This window comes from Balaenoptera ricei, chromosome 5 (genome assembly GCF_028023285.1).
Source record: "Balaenoptera ricei isolate mBalRic1 chromosome 5, mBalRic1.hap2, whole genome shotgun sequence".
In the NCBI taxonomy this organism is placed as follows: domain Eukaryota; kingdom Metazoa; phylum Chordata; class Mammalia; order Artiodactyla; family Balaenopteridae; genus Balaenoptera; species Balaenoptera ricei.
This window is the reverse complement of record NC_082643.1, coordinates 29,242,323-29,259,793: the sequence shown is the minus strand read 5'-3', so window position 1 is coordinate 29,259,793 and position 17,471 is coordinate 29,242,323. Positions and strand designations below refer to the sequence as shown.

Below are 17,471 nucleotides of genomic sequence, written 5' to 3'. Positions count from 1 at the left end.
TGTATATGCTTTGTTAGCTGACTGGCTCCAAATTAAACTGAAGGGGAATTAGAAGCCTTAGTTGAGGAGTCAGTGGTGTAAGACACCCTACTCTAGCTGAGCAGATAGAGCAAGGAATTTCAGAAGAATGACAGTTGCTTCCACTTCCCTTCTTTCAATCGTTCCCATTGCCCCCCACACGTGAACCTAGTCAAATCAGATTTAGCTCTTCCACATTCCATCAATTAGGGCAAAAATTATTGGGTTAAAAGGGCATACTTCTGATTATCCTGGTGCCTAAGTAATATGGTTATGTTATCTATAAATAACACAGAGAGGGAAGCAGATGCAGTCACTCCCCATAAGCAGTGATTCTGACATCATTTGTCAGGCACGGATGGTTAGTAGGCTTAGTGTAGGTATCAGAGTTTGCCATTTTGGCTAAACCTTCACTTTGGAAGAGGAAAGAGGTGTGCCATTCCATTTGAAAGCCTTTGGAAACTCGCTTTTTACCCATGGTTACCTGCCAGACCAGTATTTGGGATTTGATGTTTTTCAGTGCTCTGTTCTCCTGGAGATATTACTGGTTTCCTTAACAGTAGAAATAGTTCTGTGAATTGGCTCTTGACAGGTAAAGAGCTTTCCCATTGGCCTGTACGGGTTTTGGGTATGTGTACGCTTTTTAAATGAGAAATGTAGATCTCTAGGAGTTTCACCTGACATTATCTCCTGTGAGATTAGACTGTGACCACATTTTCATCTCAGACAACACCGACAGGACCTTGAGGCAAATCATATGCTCGTACACTGTTGAAATCAGAATATGGCGGCATTCCGATAGGAGGAGCATTTGTGAGTTCCCATATTAAGATTAAATGCAAGAATCTTTGTTCATGCAACATGAAGGTTACAAATGTGCGTATGCCAAAACTGGGAAATAGAAAATGAGATTATCATGGTGACATCTGTTCTCCACTGTAGTACGTGTTCTATAGGACAGTGTACGGGTTGAAGACTGATTAGTTATGCAAAGCCATTGGTAGGTAGTGTGATTAAGAACCTGAACTTCAGCCTGTGGGGAGGCAGGGGGAGGAGGTAAGGAGGGCACTGAGCCAAGACTGGTTCACTCCCAATCTGGATTTTACTGTATGACTCTAGGCAGGCAATTAGCTGGCCCACACCTCAGGTTCTCTATAAATTAGAAGCAGTAATAGAAGCCTTCTCCCAGTTCTCCCTGGTTCACAGAAGGTGAGGCCAAGATTATTCTGAGGCGAAGTTTCTAAAGAATGTTGAACCTCCATCATCATAGTTTGAGGTAGTAACTTTCTGTTATGGGGTAGGAAGTGGTGCAACATGGGACAGGCTAGGACTTCTCAGCCTTATCTATTTGCAAGTGGTTTACATTAATTTACATATATCGTGCATCAATGCTTTTCTCTCCTTTGCCTATAATTAGTGAAATTTTAATCAAATCAACCAATATTTATTGATTGTCTATTACATTTAAGATCTATGTAAAACGAGACGCTAGGAAGAGATGCTTTCAAAGATGACCAAGTCAGGGACTTCCCCGGAGGTCCAGTGATTAAGACTCCACGCTTCCGGGCTTCCCTGGTGGCACAGTGGTTGAGAGTCTGCCTGCCAATGCAGGGGACACGGGTTCGAGCCCTGGTCTGGGAAGATCCCACATGCCATGGAGCGACTAGGCCCGTGAGCCACGATTGCTGAGCCTGCGCGTCTGGAGCCTGTGCTCCGCAACAAGAGAGTCCGCGATAGTGAGAGGCCCGCGCACCGCGATGAAGAGTGTCCCCCACTTGCCGCAACTAGAGAAAGCCCTCGCACAGAAACGAAGACCCAACACAGCCATAAATAAAATAAAATAAATAAATTTATTTAAAAAAAAAAGACTCCACGCTTCCATTGCAGGGGGCGCAGGTTCAAGCCCTGGTCGGGGAACTAAGATCCCACATGTCATGTGGCACGGCCAAATAAAAAAAAATAAAATTAAAGAATAAAAAAACAGATGACCAAGTCAGAATATATGAGAAAGATACATACATACAGCCTACAGTAATACAGGACATATAGTTAAAATATATTGCATTTCCACCATGGACTAAGGTTGTGCCTCCACACTTCCAAATTTATTATTTGATCTTTCTCTATTTTGATTTGTAACCAAAATATTGCATTGATATTTTTGTATTTAATTTATTTGATTTCCTTTTCAGTTTGAAAATTGAAATGGAAGGAAAACATCTTTTTTTTTTTTTAGATTTCTCCTCTCGCTCAGCTACTTTGGAGTTGTATCACTGAGTATTTTCTGTTCCTTACCATATCCTTAGGCTACTGGATATTTGCATTTTTGGTTTGTAAGCTGAAAATCCTCTTCTTGCTCTAACTTTAAATGATTAAATAGAAGTGGTTTCGAGTTTTCATTTAGTTATATTGATAATAGTAATGCCTTAACTTTCATATTCAAGTTCAATTCTTCAGACTCCTTGTCCATAGGATATGTGTTTGGAGTAGGATTAAACTTATATTAAACCTTCCATGCTGTAGCTACATTCTGTTCTTTAACAGGGACATGTGTGTTTAAGGCAGCTGATAAGGTTGTACTTTCATCTGAAACTATAAAATGTAGCGACACTTGCCATCTAGGAAAGAAAAAAATTAAACACACAACTTTGGTCTCCTTAGGACCCAGTCCAAAATCCGCTATCAGCCTTTTTCTACTTTGACACAGAGATTAAAGGTCCTTCACAAAAAAGGGGTGACGCATCCCATGGACACACCAAGTGTTACGTGCAGTATGAGGAAAGCCAGGGTGCATATTCTTCCAGGCTGGGGATCTTGGGTTCAGATCTCAGCTCCACCTCTTACCAGCTGTGTGAGAACAGACTGATTCCTTGAGCGTCTCGAGCACTGATTTTTCTCATCGGTACAATGAGGATAACAATGAGACCAACCTTAATGTGTTGCTTTGAGGATTAAATGATATAATATAAGTAAAGGATTTAGCCACAGTGCCTGGAACAACATAAGTGCTAAGTAAATCTTAACTAGTTGTATGTATAATTCCTCTTTCAGCTACATCTAAATCCACAGTTTTCTCCCCCGTTAAAGATAGTACATGGATATTCAAATAATTGACAATAATATTATTGTGGAGATGGCCTGTTTTATTTATTTAAAAAATAAAATGTTTGCCAGCTGTGTTACTTATTATTGTTGTTAACAAATTATCAGTGTTGCCAATCATTCAGACACACTTTCACAGGAAAATATTAACAAGGTATGTCCCAAACCCATGTTGGTGTGCCCTACCTGGGGAAAAATAATTAAAGAAACCAACAAGCAGAAATCTTCATCATATAAAAACATACAGCTCTGCTTAATCAAATAGATAGTATTTCTGGGTCCAGGAGAAAAATATTTGTGATGAATGTTGCCTTCAAATGTTAAATCTACCATCAACTATTGCAAATTTTATAATGTGCTAAAACCCAAGGTCAAGAGAAAGGCAAACTGGAAGAGTTATATTTTCTGTTAATACAGAATTCAATAGATTAGGAAGCAGAGAGAGAAGACTGAAAATTTGAAACTGGATGTAGTCAGTCAAGAATACTGCAGTGTCTGGGAGCTGATAAGGGCTTTAAGGAAATTTAGAAATCTTTAAAGGAATGGATGATATGATCAAGGCTTGTCCATAAGAAAAGAGAACTAGAATAATTGAGAATACCAGTGGATTCCAATGCAGTGAAGGGAACTACAGAATCCCTAGGGGCTTACTTGAATAATATTTGGAAATGACTGTGACCTGAATTTAAAAAGAAACATATTAAATATTTTTAAAATACTCTATAGGTGTGGTGCATAGCACATCATATAATATTAGAAGTAAATGAACATTAAAATTTTTAGTATTTTAAAAGTTAGTTTAGAAAGTCTGAATTTTCACAGTCTAGAATATTTTATAAAGTTTAAATTTTTTAACAATGGTGATTTGCTTTTAGTTTATTCATTCCCTCTTCTATTCAATAAATAAATATGGAGCACCGAATTCAGCAATTTACAAGAGGAAAAAGAGAGAATTCTCCCATTTGCCCAAGCAGTGGTAGTGTTTTCCCTCAAGGTGTTTTCATATGTGCCCATACTTTATAATAATTTATAGAAGAAAATTTTTTTGATTTAAAGATTCATCATCACCTAATACAGTCATGGGGTAGCTCCACACTTGAATGCCTGTTCTTTTACTTCGCTGGGAAAAGTTGAAAGAAAAGTCATTAGAGGGGCTTATTCTGGGACCAATGAAAGCTGACCTGAAAGGATTTAATTAAAATTTACATAATTGGTGCTCAGATTTTTGATATCCAGCAACCCATCAGCAGTAAAGACCTGGGAGGAGACCCGAGAGGAATCAGGCAAGAGAAAGGAGTCGGCGGGCTCCGAATTCCACCATTCTCTCTCCATCTAGGTCCTGGGGTAAGAATTTGGGTTGCCCTAGTAAAGCCTCCTTTAAATTTATGCAATCACGGATGCTTCTTCTTCATGGCTGGTGAATATAGGAAAATTTAAATTGGAACAAATCGAGATTGTAGCAGATAAATTTGTCTTTGGTGAGATAAATCAGAACCCTTGGATTTTCTTCTTTAATCTTGTACAGTAGTATCATGTAACGAATGGTTAAGGGTTTGGGCTTTGAAGTCAGACTTGGGTTTGGGATAGACTGTCACTTACCAGTTGCATGACCTTGAATTCATTGTTCAGCCTCCCTGAGCCTGATACATCTTTTCTTGTAAAATGGGAATGGTAACAATAGTACCTAACCACAGTGCCGTTATACGTTTCAATACAATATGTGTACATGCATAATAGAGTGCCTGGCACAATGGTAAATCCTCTGTATCTGTAGCATATGGTTTTAATTATGCATTATCTCCTTAATATACTTTTTTAAATTAATTTTTATTGGAGTATGGTTGCTTTACAATGTTGTGTTAGCCTCCACTGCACAACAAAATGAATCAGCCATGCATATACAGATATCCCCTCCCTTCTGAACGTCCCTCCCATTTAGGTTACCACAGTGCATTAGGTAGAGTTCCCTGTGCTATACAGTATGTTCCCATCAGTTGTCTATTTTATATATAGTATCAATAATGTATATGTGTCAATCCCAGTCACCCAATTCCTCCCTCCCCAGCCCTTTCCCCCTTGGTATCCATACATTTGTCCTCTATATCTTTGTCTCTATTTCTGCTTTGCAAATAAAATCATCTATACCATTTTTCTAGATTCCACATATATACGTTATTATACGATACTTGCTTTTCTCTTTCTGACTTAGTTCAGTCTGTATGACACTCCCTAGGTCCATCCATGTCTCTACAAATGACACAATTTCATTCCTTTTTATGGTTGAGTAATATTCCATTGTATATATGTACCACATCTTCTTTATCGGTTCCTCTGTTGATGGACATTTAGGTTGCTTCCATGTCCTGGCTATTGTAAATAGTGCTGCAATGAACATTGGGGTGCATGTGTTTTTTTGAATTATGGTTTTCTCAGGGTATATGACCAGTAGTGGGATTGCTGGGTCATATGGTAGTTCTATGTTTAGTTTTTTAAGGAACCTCCATACTGTTCTCCATAGTGGCTGTATCAATTTACATTACCACCAACAGTGCAAGAGGGTTCCCTTTTCTCCACACCCTCTCCAGCATTTATTGTTTGTAGATTTTTTGATGATGGCCGTCCTGACTGGTGTGAGGTGGTACCTCACTGTAGTTTTGATTTGCATTTCTTTAATAATTAGTGAGGTTGAGCATCTTTTCATGTGTTTGTTGGCCATCTGTATGTCTTCTTTGGAGAAATGTCTATTTAGGTCTTCTGCCCATTTTTTGATTGGATTGTTTGTTGTTTTGATATTGAGCTGTATGAGCTGCTTATATATTTTGGAGATTAATCCTTTGTCAGTTGCTTCGTTTGCAAATATTTTCTCCCATTCTGAGGGTTGTCTAAATGGAATCCAAATTGGCAAAGAAGAAGTAAAACTGTCACTGTTTGCAGATGACATGATGCTATACATAGAAAATCCTAAAGATGCCACCAGAAAACTACTAGAGCTAATTTATGAATTTGGTAAACTTGCAGGATACAAAATTAATACACAGAAATCTCTTGCATTCCTATAAACTAACAATGAAAGATCAGAAAGAGAAATTAAGGAAACAATCCCATTTACCATTGCAACAAAAAGAATAAAATACCTAGGAATAAACCTACCTAAGGAGACATAAGACCTGTATGCAGAAGACTATAAGGTACTGATGAAAGAAATCAAAGATGACACAGACAGGTGGAGAGATATACTATGTACTTGGATTGGAAGAATCAATATTGTGAAAATGACTATACTACCCAAAGCAGTCTACAGATTCAGTGCAATCTGTATCAAATTACCAGTGGCATTTTTCACAGAACTAGAACAAAAAATTTTACAGTTTGTATGGAAACACAAAAGACTTCGAATAGCAAAAGCAATCTTGAGAAAGAAAAAAAAAAAGGAGCTGGAGGAATCAGGCCTCCCTGACTTCAGACTATACTACAAAGCTACAGTAATCCAGACAGTATGGTACTGGCACAAAAACATAAATATAGATCAGTGGAACAGGATAGAAAGCCCAGAGATAAACCCACACACCTATGGTCACCTAATGTATGACAAAGGAGGCCAGAATATACAATGGAGCAAAGACAGCCTCTTCAATAAGTGGCGCTGGGGAAAACTGGACAGCTACATGTAAAAGAATGAAATTAGAACACTCCCTAACACCATACACAAAAATAAATTCAAAATGGATTAAAGACCTAAATGTAAGACCAGACACTATAAAACTCTTAGAGGAAAACATAGGCTGAGCACTCTTTGACATAAATCACAGCAACATCTTTTTTGACCCACCTCCTAGAATAATGAAAATTAAAACAAAAATAAACAAATGGGACCTAATTAAACTTAAATCCTTAATATACTTTTAAGAAACTCTGATATTGTTTTGCATAATGGAGATATGCTGCCCAAATGGGGTGAATCTCATTGGCCAGAACTATGTTTCAAGGCAAGGCCCTAACAGCAGTGGAAGTTGGGAAGGGAAGTGCATGATTTTTAACAAGGCACAGTGCTACCCTAAAGAAAAAAGTTGTCGCTCTGTTGGATATTGAGTAAGTAATCAGCAGTGTCTGCCACAAAGACATAAGAATGACACAGCTCCCAGGCCTAATGATTTTCTAACAAAGAGTTATAAATGTTCTCAACATTGGGACATTCTGAGGGCATTTGCTAAGACTTTAAATCTTACCATCATCATTAAGAAGAGAAGTGGTTACTGGTCTATGTAAGTGGCAAGATAATAACCAAAGCCTCGTAGGTGTCACTCCTGAATCAGTATTGTCAGTTTGCTTCCCTGTTGCAATGTAAAATTTGGTTGCCATTTAGTTCACCAGTCATGATCTTGGTGATGTGACTGTCTCATTTATTCAGTAAGCATTTATTGAAGGTCCACTGATCTTGGAAATACAAGTAGAGGGAAAATATAGAAGCAACATCCAAATTCCCAATGGATTTCTTGTTAAGTTGAAGTTATACAGAGATGACAGACATCTATTGGCTAAATTCTGCCAGTGACTCTCTCTGTTTGGATGCTTAGAGAAGTTCCCTAAGATGCTCATGTGATCAGCCTCACTGGAATTAGGGGTACCAAGTCCTAGCCATTTTCCATTACCAGAGGAATCCAGGTTCTGTTTTCTTCTATTGATTTTAAATGAAAAAAAGCAGGTGTAGAAAACACTTATGGTTCTTTACCAAATTAAAAGTCCGTTAGTAAGGATTCATTGAGGCTAATTCTTGCCCAGAATTATGCAAAAAATGCCATAAGACTTTTCTAAGTTGATCCCAGGATGTTTGCTAATAACCAATTCCACAAACCCATGTTGGTTGTAGATGTTGGCATAAGTCTTATGGTTGAGAGGAGCTTGAGTGAGACTGTGGGGCAGTTACTTCCATTCTCTGGACCTTGGTTTCCTTATATGTATTGAATAAGAAGAGAACATTGAACAAGATAATTGTTAAGGTTCCTCCCTGAAGTGAGATTTGGGGCCGGATGGAGATGTAGTTACTCTGGAGACCTTGATTCTGTTACTCAACCCTGTGTAAGTTTTAAGTTGTGGGGTGCATTGCGGTGAGAGAGGTCCTCGAACTTTATGCCTTGGTTTCATCTTCATGGAAGGGAAGCAGTTAGGGTTAAAGAAAGATGAGTCCTCTCCTGGATCCAATGTTCTGTCAAGTAGAGTTTAATAGAGTTCCCTCCCAAATTCTACCAGATGGATTTATTTCATGAAAATTCTTGGAGAAATACTTCTTGGACCTATGCATGGACTTTAATGCTTAAGTTTGTTAAGCATTAAAGTTTGAAATGAGGCCAAAAAAGATCAAGGCTGTGAACTCTTTTATGACTAAAAATCTTCACCCACTATTTTTAATTGAGCACAGATTGACTCTTGCTAAATTCTGCTATCTTAGCTGTTCCTTGATCTGACATCTTGACCAGCAGAAAATCCCATATTTTGGGAGCGTGTTTGGAATGGTCTTTAAAGGGGAATTTGGTTGCACTAAGACCTGCAGAGAGGTGGTCATAGGGAACCTAATAGTTGTGTTAGGACCTGCCATATTACCCTAAGTTGAAGTGACCCTTAAAAAGAAAAGGAATTTGTAAAGGATATAGAACCACAAACACTAGAGCAAAGATATTAACCCACAAAGGGTCCTAAACCACAGCTGACTCCTTAATTCACAAGCAGCCCTCAGAGGGCGGCAGCTTGTCTTAAGCCCCTGAAACCAAAGGACAGAGCCAGCAGGGAAAGGACTAACCAGAAAAATCACATGCCCTGCCTGGAAATGATTGGATAGGTTTTAACCCTATAGAAGAGTACTGACTCTAAATGCTGAGGGTTTCAGAAGTTCATTTGCGATATGCCTCGAAACTCTCCAGGCTTGATGATGAAAGAAAGAAAGACTCAAAATACCATCTGTCATAATGGAAAACCCATGTGGCCCCACAGCCTCTTCCTCATTGAGCAGCTGATGCAGATTTAGTCAATCTGGACAGTTATTTATGTGTTGAGGTCACATTTTGGCCAATCTTTTGCTTATGGCTTTAACCAAATAAAGCCTTCTCTCTCCACATTTCTCTTGCCAAAGTCAGGTTGAGAGATGATTCTTTGAGAGGATTATTTTGGCAGGAGATACAGGGATCTTCTCACACAGCAAAACACAGCGACAAAGTCAGATGATACACCAGTCAGGGAGCTAAAAGATGTTAAAACTGGAAGAAGCAAATTAAAGTCCTTTCCTTTGCCCCTCTTGTTCTTTGAGGGGTTTTGTTTGTTTGTTTGTTTAACAAAAATGTTCCCCAAATGTCAATGAAAGGCCCAAGGGAACTTTCTGTAGTAATAACTAGTTTACCTCAGAGGGGCTTGGCTTTTAGGATTTTCCCATTTGATCTTCCTCTTGTTCCTTCTTTATTCTACTTCATGACATATTACAGTTTCTAATTTCTCTGTGGCTGGAAATACTCTAGGCTGACACCTTCAAGAAGAGAGACAGAAAGAAATCCTAGTGTCTGTGAACTGTTGCTAAATCTACACATGTCCACTTGTAACCAAGAAATTAAACTCAGGGCCAAAACACAAGAGAAGAAAGAAAAGTCCCTTCCTTGTTTGTGGTCACCTTTGGCAGTGATTCCATATGGCTTGGAGGAGCTTCAGTGAGACCCATGGTCTGCTGTCTCCTCTCCCAGCGTCACTAGCCAGGTTACCTGGGCAATCAATTCAGTCCTCTGGGTCTCGGTTTCCTTATATGTAGGAAGAGAACATTGAACAAGACGATCCTTCAGGTTCCTCCCTGATCTAAGGTTTGGGGAAGGAGGGAGCCTTAGTGACTCTGGAAACCTTGATTCTATTATTCAACCCTGTACAGGTTGTGGGGTGCACTGAGGTGGAAGAGGTCCTGGAATTTTATGCCTTGGTTTCATCCTTATGGAAATGAAGGAGTTGGATTCAAAAAAAGCTGAGTCCTCTACTGGATCCAGTGTTCTGTCACGTAGAGTTTGATGGAGCTCCCTCCGCAAATGTACCAGATGGGTTTCTTTCATGGAAGTTTTTGGAGAAATACTTGATGGATGGGCTTCATCTTCCCAGGATCTGTGCATGAAGAGACCTTTCCCCTTGGATGACTAGGTCACAAGAGGAGGAGTTTGGCATCCTGTCTCTTGGCTATTGGGCCTCACCATTATGAATGAGGGGCCTCAGTTCACCATAAAGGGGAGGAGCTAAGAGCCTTGCATTGGGACCACTAAGATGAGGTGACTCTCCAAATGCCCTGTTCCCGTATTCCCAACTATACTGTAGGGGATAAAAGTGCTTGCTCCTGCACACCTATTTACTTCATTTAAAACAAAAATGTATTTAAGGAAGAGGCAAAGACACAAATGGCAGTCAAAGCAAAGACCGTGAGTGAAAAGTAGAGAGAAAAACATCTAATGAAATAGTACCAAGTAGCCAGGAATTTATGGGAACAATTTATGGATATCTCAGGAATCAGAGTATAAGAGGATAAAGGGAAATAACATGCTTTGTAGGAGAGAGAATCCTCTGAGACACTGTATAAAAAATATATCATCATTAAATAAGTATTTTGCTATAAAAGAAATGAAGAAAATCATTTACATCTTTTTAAGATAATGAAACAAATATTAAAGGATATGGGAATAAAGATGAAGAAGAGCAAATTTTGAAAAATAATACCTATATTCCAAAATTTTTCGTGACTTTGGACTGATTGAAAAGCAGTTAGTGTTATGTGAATTTTTCTGTGATGTGTTATGCTTCAATAAAAAGTTTTTAAAAAACATATTCCTTAATAATTTAAGAGAAACTTTTAAAAAGTTTTTTGAGCAGAACAAAAGAAGACAATTAAGATGGAAATGGGCTCAGATGGCTGTAAACTTATTGCTGTTGACAGTGAACATGGAGAGTTCTTCACAGGATGCAGGAGTTTTGAAATAAAGCTTGTCAAAGGCCAGACCTAACTTCCAAAGGCCCAAGACCAAGAGTAACCATAGGAGGGGTTTCAGTTAAGAACGTCATAAGTTAGAGAAAACCCAACTAACAGTGGCTGAAACAAACAGAGGTTTATTTTCCTCATATAAGAAGTCCAGAGCGGTAGTTTCTGCCATTTTTTCAGCTACTGGAAGATGCCATCAAGGACCCAGACTTTTCCCATCTTTCCCTTCCTCCATCCTTGGCAGGTTGATTTTCATCCTCAGGTCTCATATGCACAAAATGGCTTCCATAATCTCAGGCATTTCCTCTGTGATCAAGGCAAGAAAAAGAAAGAAGAGGGCCAACACCAAGCCTACCTTTCTCTTTGTCAGGAAAGTAAAAGCCTTCTCATTGGCCAGAATTTTAGCACATGACCACCCCAGCTGCCTGTAAAGTGGGAATAGACAGGGGAGAAGGGAAGTTGAGAATAACTATTGGGTTAACCAAAAAACAGCATCTGCCAGAGAATTTGTCTTGACGAGAATAGTCCTGTGGCTTGTTATTGGGAAGAAGTAAGGACAGAGGACCTTTGGGGATATGGCTCAGGACTGCAAACATTTCCACTAATAAAATCATTCAATCACGGTTCTTGGGTTGAGTTAAGACACCATTCAGAAGGCAAGTAGCCTTATTTTTCACCCTGAATTGGCCATTAGCCTTAACTAATGGTATTTCCAGGGCTCAGTCTTTCCCACTATAAAATAAGAATAATGTTTATTCCCTGCCTCACTTGGATCCTTTCATTCAGTCATTCATTTCTTCAACAACTATCTACTAGCCTCCTGCTATGTATCAGGCACTGTGCCCATGCCGAGGATGCACAGATAAATCCTTCAGAACCCCCTCCTTCGGTGACTCACCTTCGAACAGGGAGAGGAGGCCAGCGAACATAGTTACTGAGCACCGCTGCATGTTGGACTTGCTGGGTACTCTGTATTAAAAAGATGCATATAATATAGAAGATATGTAAACAAATAATATATCAGGTAAAGTGGCGCAATAGAGTATTCATAAAAGTGCTTTGGGACAGAGAAGGGGAAATGACTCATTACCTGGGGGACTGGAGAAGGCTTTACCAAGGAGATGCAGTCTGAGATAGCGCTTGAAAATGAGCTGGAGTTTGTGTGCAGAAAGAGGTGCCAAGGTGGGGAGTAGCTGCTGTGGGGGGGGGGGGGCATAGTTGGTTCAAAAGCACTGATGTCTCCAAAGGCACTAGCTTGTTCCCGAAAAGGCAAGTCGCTCACTCCGCGGAGCCCTTGGATGGTGGGAGGTGAAGTGGGGAGCTGAAGGGGGGAGATGGTTGGAGCCAGAGTATGAAGGACCTCAGGATCCATGCGCAGGAGTTTGGCCTGGGGAAGCCATTGGAACACAGGACGAGACATAACCTGATCTGGGCCTCAGAGAGATCATTCTGGAACCCGTGAGGAGGGGCTGTTGGAATGGAGAGAGGGCCTGTTGGAATGGTACCCATGAGGCTCTTGAGGAGGCTTTTGCAACAATCCTGGTGAGTGATGATGACTCAGTTAAGGCAGTGGGATTCCAGAAAGATCTTTGAGGTCTTTGTGGTTTTTTTTTTTTTTTTTTTTTTTTGGTTTCCGAAGTTTATCAAAAGTCAAAGAACAGGAAAACTTTACATTAAAATATGGCAAATTTAGCTTTCACAGTGTCCACACACACACAAATCAAATCGTGATATCGTTTTGTTAAACCTGTAGCATGTGACCGCAGAGGTAACCAGGCCAATTCGTTCGGTTCCTCCGAGAAGGCGATGGAGCACAGTACCTGTGACTGTGAATTGAGCTTTAAGACGCACACCCTGGGGACACTCGCCACTGTCCGTGCAGTGATCTGCTTAATGTAGGGTTTGTCTGTATTGCAAACGCATAGAGATCAGTACAGGCCTACGCATCCGCTTTTATAAACATTTATCAATAGGTTCACAATTTAAATAGTTTTCAATGTTTCTGGCAACTTTCGATCCGCAAGAGCTGCAGACAGAGTGCGCTGCTGTCTTCCAGAATGCTTCCTGGAGAGCCGGTGTCCCAGCTGGCAGCTCTCCACGGTGATGGGGCCAGTCCGGCTTCCAGAAGGCAGGCTGTGGTCGTTCTAAAGCCTGGCCTTGCTGGCTGTCCATCACATTCAGATATCACTCTGGAACCAGATGGACAGCTTTTGGTGGTACATACACAGAGACAGGAAGAATCAAAAAATTCTGTGTTTTTCTCCCATGGCATGTGGCTGACACCATCTCCAGGAAATGTGGGAGGACGTAGCATCTGCTGAGATCCATTTCAGCTCCGGGAAAAGGAGAGCAGGCCTTTTACTTTAGTACTTGTTTAGGCAAAGTGATAATTCCCCTCTCGCCCCTGCACCTCCACCTGCAGCCTCACCCCGCTGTGATTTCAAGGTCGTGTTCTGGGAAGAGGCTCCTACGGCCAGGTTGCCTTGCTCCTGCGTGTGAAATGACAACGGGCGGCCGTAGCAAGTGCAGACAGCAAGCGGGGCAAGGAGCTGGTCCTTGGACAGGGCTTGGGGTCCAGGTCCCAGGGGTGTGGCTGACCAAGAGGCCCCCGTGGTGCCTCTCCTGCCTCCACGGCTGCAGGTGGGCCTTCTGCTGGTCCGCAGCACAGCCTTCATGGTTCTAACCATTTTCTAAGCCAGTGGAGGGAATTGGACTTTTCATGATGCTTCAACGTCTCAACGTGTGACTAATATTATTAAGAGACGTCTTTCTTTTTAATTGCAACTACTTGTTCAGTCTGTGACCCAATTAGTTCATTCTTGTGGTGAATGTATTGGAAGACCCTGTACCCTCTTGATCTCTCCTTATGATTATTACTATCATCCTCCTTTGAAGCACTGTTTTGATTACACACTTCAAAGGAGCTGCTAAAATACCCTCTTGCGCCATGCGGTGGAAATGCCCATGGCTTGGACTCAAGGGCGGTCGTCTGAGAGGGGTTCCTGTCCACACATCTCAGAGCCCTGTACCTCCCTTTTCACCTTCCTTCCCCCAAAATTCCGCCCCTTCCCCTGAAGAGGCTCGTAGTCACACATTCCTACTCTAATAAGAAGACTAGCTCTTCTCTCTGAGGCCCAAAAAGCTACATTTAACAAACACAGGTAAATCAATAAATGTGCCTTATCAGTGTTAGGATGGCTGGCAGGTGCCTCACAGCAAACATTTTTGCAATTTCACCATCAATCCCCCGCCCCATTCCAAACACACATTCGTATTTACTTCTTTCCTGAGATCACACTATCTGGCAAGTCTGAATTCAAATGAAAATTGATCCAGTTGACTCACCCAGATCCAGGTGGAAGCCTGTATTTGTAAATGGGAAGCAGTTTTAACCAAATTGTGTGAAATCAAGTTCTTTGTTCTGATGCTGTCTCTGCCCAGTGGTCTGAATGTTTTCATCTACTTGGTTTTTATGAAAAGTTCTTTCCATGTGGTATCCGGTTCTATAAAGCACTACCGTGCTGTAGGAACATTCACAATAATTAACTGAAGTAAAGGACAAGATATTGACTCAGTAAATTATTTGTCTTGCTCTTCAGGGTTGAGGCCAAAAGCCCTATTAGTGGTCCAGACAAGTGTCCTCGTGGAAGTGTCCCCTTCCCTCTTTTTGGTACTCTGTCATCTCTCTCCTTACCTTACTGTAGAAGGAATGTTTGTAGACTCCATTACAGTTCAGTGAGAAGAAATACGGATGAGAAAATTAAAGGTAACTCAATGAATAATGACAAGAAAATAAAAACTTTTTAAGATGACAGGAGAAGGTATTAACGCCCACTTAGGTCATTCATGGCTGCGAATTAGGTACAGAAGACCTTGTGGTTCTCGTCATTTTCCCTAATATGATGAGACTTTTGGGGAAATTCTGGTTGTGTACTCTTGCATTAGGGAGTTTTATGGGGAGTAGTGTCTGAGTCCGTTCAGGCTGCTGTAACAAAATACCACAGACTGGGTAGCCTGTAAACAACAAAAATGTATTGCCCACAGTTCTAGAGGCTGGAAGCCCTAGATCAGGGTGCCAGCATGGTCGGGTGAGGGCCCTCTTCCAGGACACAAACTGCCTACATCTTGCTGTGTCCTCACGTGGCAAAGGGGCTAGGGAGCCCCATGAGGCCTCTTTTTTAAGGGCACTAATTCCACTCATGAGGATCCACCCTCATGACCTAAGCACCTCGCAGAGACCCGACCTCTAAAAACCACAGCCTTGAGCACTAGGGTCTCGATATATGAAGTCAGGGGGGATACACACATTCAGACCATAGCCAGGAGTACGCAGTTGTCATCCCTGAGTCTGTGTAACATTAAGTTGCTCATTAAGGATTCTGCACAACCCAGAATATAGGGCAAAGCCTGTTTTCATAAAGGGCAGTGAAAGTGTATTTCTTTTCAAGAGATGGAACCATCTATTTTTACATCAGAATCTGAGCTTCGGCCTTCTTGATTTACTGTCTGGTGGCGAGGGTCTGCATTTCTGGAATTTTAACATGCAACTCAACCATTCACTCATTCAGCACCTATTTATGGAGTGCCAACTGTATACCGAGCACAGTGCTAAATCAAGCTGTCAACCTGCTGGAGGGTTAGGTCCACTAACCTTTAGTGAGGAAGGAGAGAAACCACGGGAGACTTGACTAAAATTGGAATCCATGTGCCACCACAGCTTTCAAGAATGGCCTTCTTAGAGACAGGAGCTGAGCATGAAGACCAGAGGTTACTTGGACTTATCAGTACTTGCAGTTTACCAGCCACATTCTTCAGAAGGAAGTCTTTGCTTAAGTCCTGAATGTTGACTAAACTGAAATGTGTTCACGTTGCCTTGTTTATTCCTCATGCTGCTTTGTTCTTTTGGCCCAGAAACAGAAAAGATAGTCCTGGAGGCAGGAAATGGGTTGCCCTCTTGGAAATTCAACGACCAGCTTTTTCCCTGTGACGTGTGTGGGAAAGTATTTGGCCGACAGCAGACATTGTCCCGACATCTGTCTCTGCACACAGGTGAGTCAGGATCTCCCTGCCGGGCCTTCTCTCCCTGGACCACCAGCTTCTCCATGATCAGGAAGCTGTGTCTCTAAGAGAATTAAACCAGGAAGTGGTAGAAATGTTTTTATCTGAACCTTTTCAAGCCATTTTACCTGACATGTTCAAATAAGGCTCTGGAAAGGGTTTTTTATTTGTATTGAAAGGATCCATTGAGTTCAAGGAGGATTGATGAGAAAAGATACACATTTTTAGGTGTGTTCAGGTAAAATTTCTCAACTCTAAGGAGTTTATTGCTGTCACCTTGAGGGTGCAGGGCATGGGGCTGCACCCCATCTTATTGGATTCATCTCATTGCGGTAGGTGGAAGCAGAGGGGAAAAGAGCACCTTGGTGGAGAAACAGTCTCTGTCTTTATTTACATATAATAATGGAGAAATATGGTTGATTCTGAGTGTTGGGAAGCGGAAACCCGAATAAATAGTAACTTAGGGCTTCCCTGGTGGCGCAGTGGTTGAGAATCTGCCTGCCAATGCAGGGGACGCGGGTTCGAGCCCTGGTCTGGGAAGATCCCACATGCCGCGGAGCAACTAGGCCCGTGAGCCACAATTACTGAGCCTGCGCGTCTGGAGCCTGTGCTGCCAACAAGAGAGGCGGCGACAGTGAGAGGCCCGCGCACCGCGATGAAGAGTGGCCCCCGCTCGCCGCAACTAGAGAAAGCCCTCACAGAGAAACGAAGACCCAACACAGCCATAAATAAATAAATAAATAAATAAAAATAACTTCAGAAATTATTTAAAAAAAAAAAAAAATAGTAACTTAATCAATGCAGCAATAATAAGCAAGGACAATAAGAAGTGAGGTAAAATCAATAGCAAACAAAAAGCAAGATGGAAAATAAAAAATGAACTATTTCAATTTTTACACTGTAGATCAGCCTTGTTAAAAATTCAAATGTGTCTTATTTACAGGAAACACAAAACAAAATGGTAAAGAAAATAAAAGTTTTGTATCTCACAAAATTTAAAAAGGCAAGACAGTATTAGTATGGCAAGATTAATTTCTCTTTATATATATATATTTTTTAAATATTTTTAATCTTATCTATTAAACCACTAAAGACAAAATTTAGTCATATACTTAGCCACAAAGAAAACTTTCACATGTTAAAAAAAGTAGAGGTTCTACAAGCCACATTCTCTGAGCATACTTAAATGAAATTTAAAATAACCAAGGATCCATAAATTGTCCTACCTAATTGGATCAAAGGAAAGGATCACAAATTCCAGACATCTAGGAGGAATGAAAGGGGAACATTCATCCTTAACCTGGAA

At 40.9% G+C, this 17,471-nt stretch overlaps 1 protein-coding gene across 3 annotated transcripts in view; it reads left to right on the top strand.

Annotated features, from left to right (window-relative positions):
• The window catches only part of ZNF827 (zinc finger protein 827), a 178,355-nt gene that overhangs the window by 139,884 nt on the left and 21,000 nt on the right, over positions 1-17,471 (top strand). For all 3 annotated transcript variants that reach the window (XM_059922572.1, XM_059922571.1, XM_059922573.1), the window contains exon 9: positions 16,019-16,156. In XM_059922572.1, the coding sequence (XP_059778555.1) occupies positions 16,019-16,156 (138 nt within the window). The remainder of the gene's footprint in view (positions 1-16,018; positions 16,157-17,471) is intronic.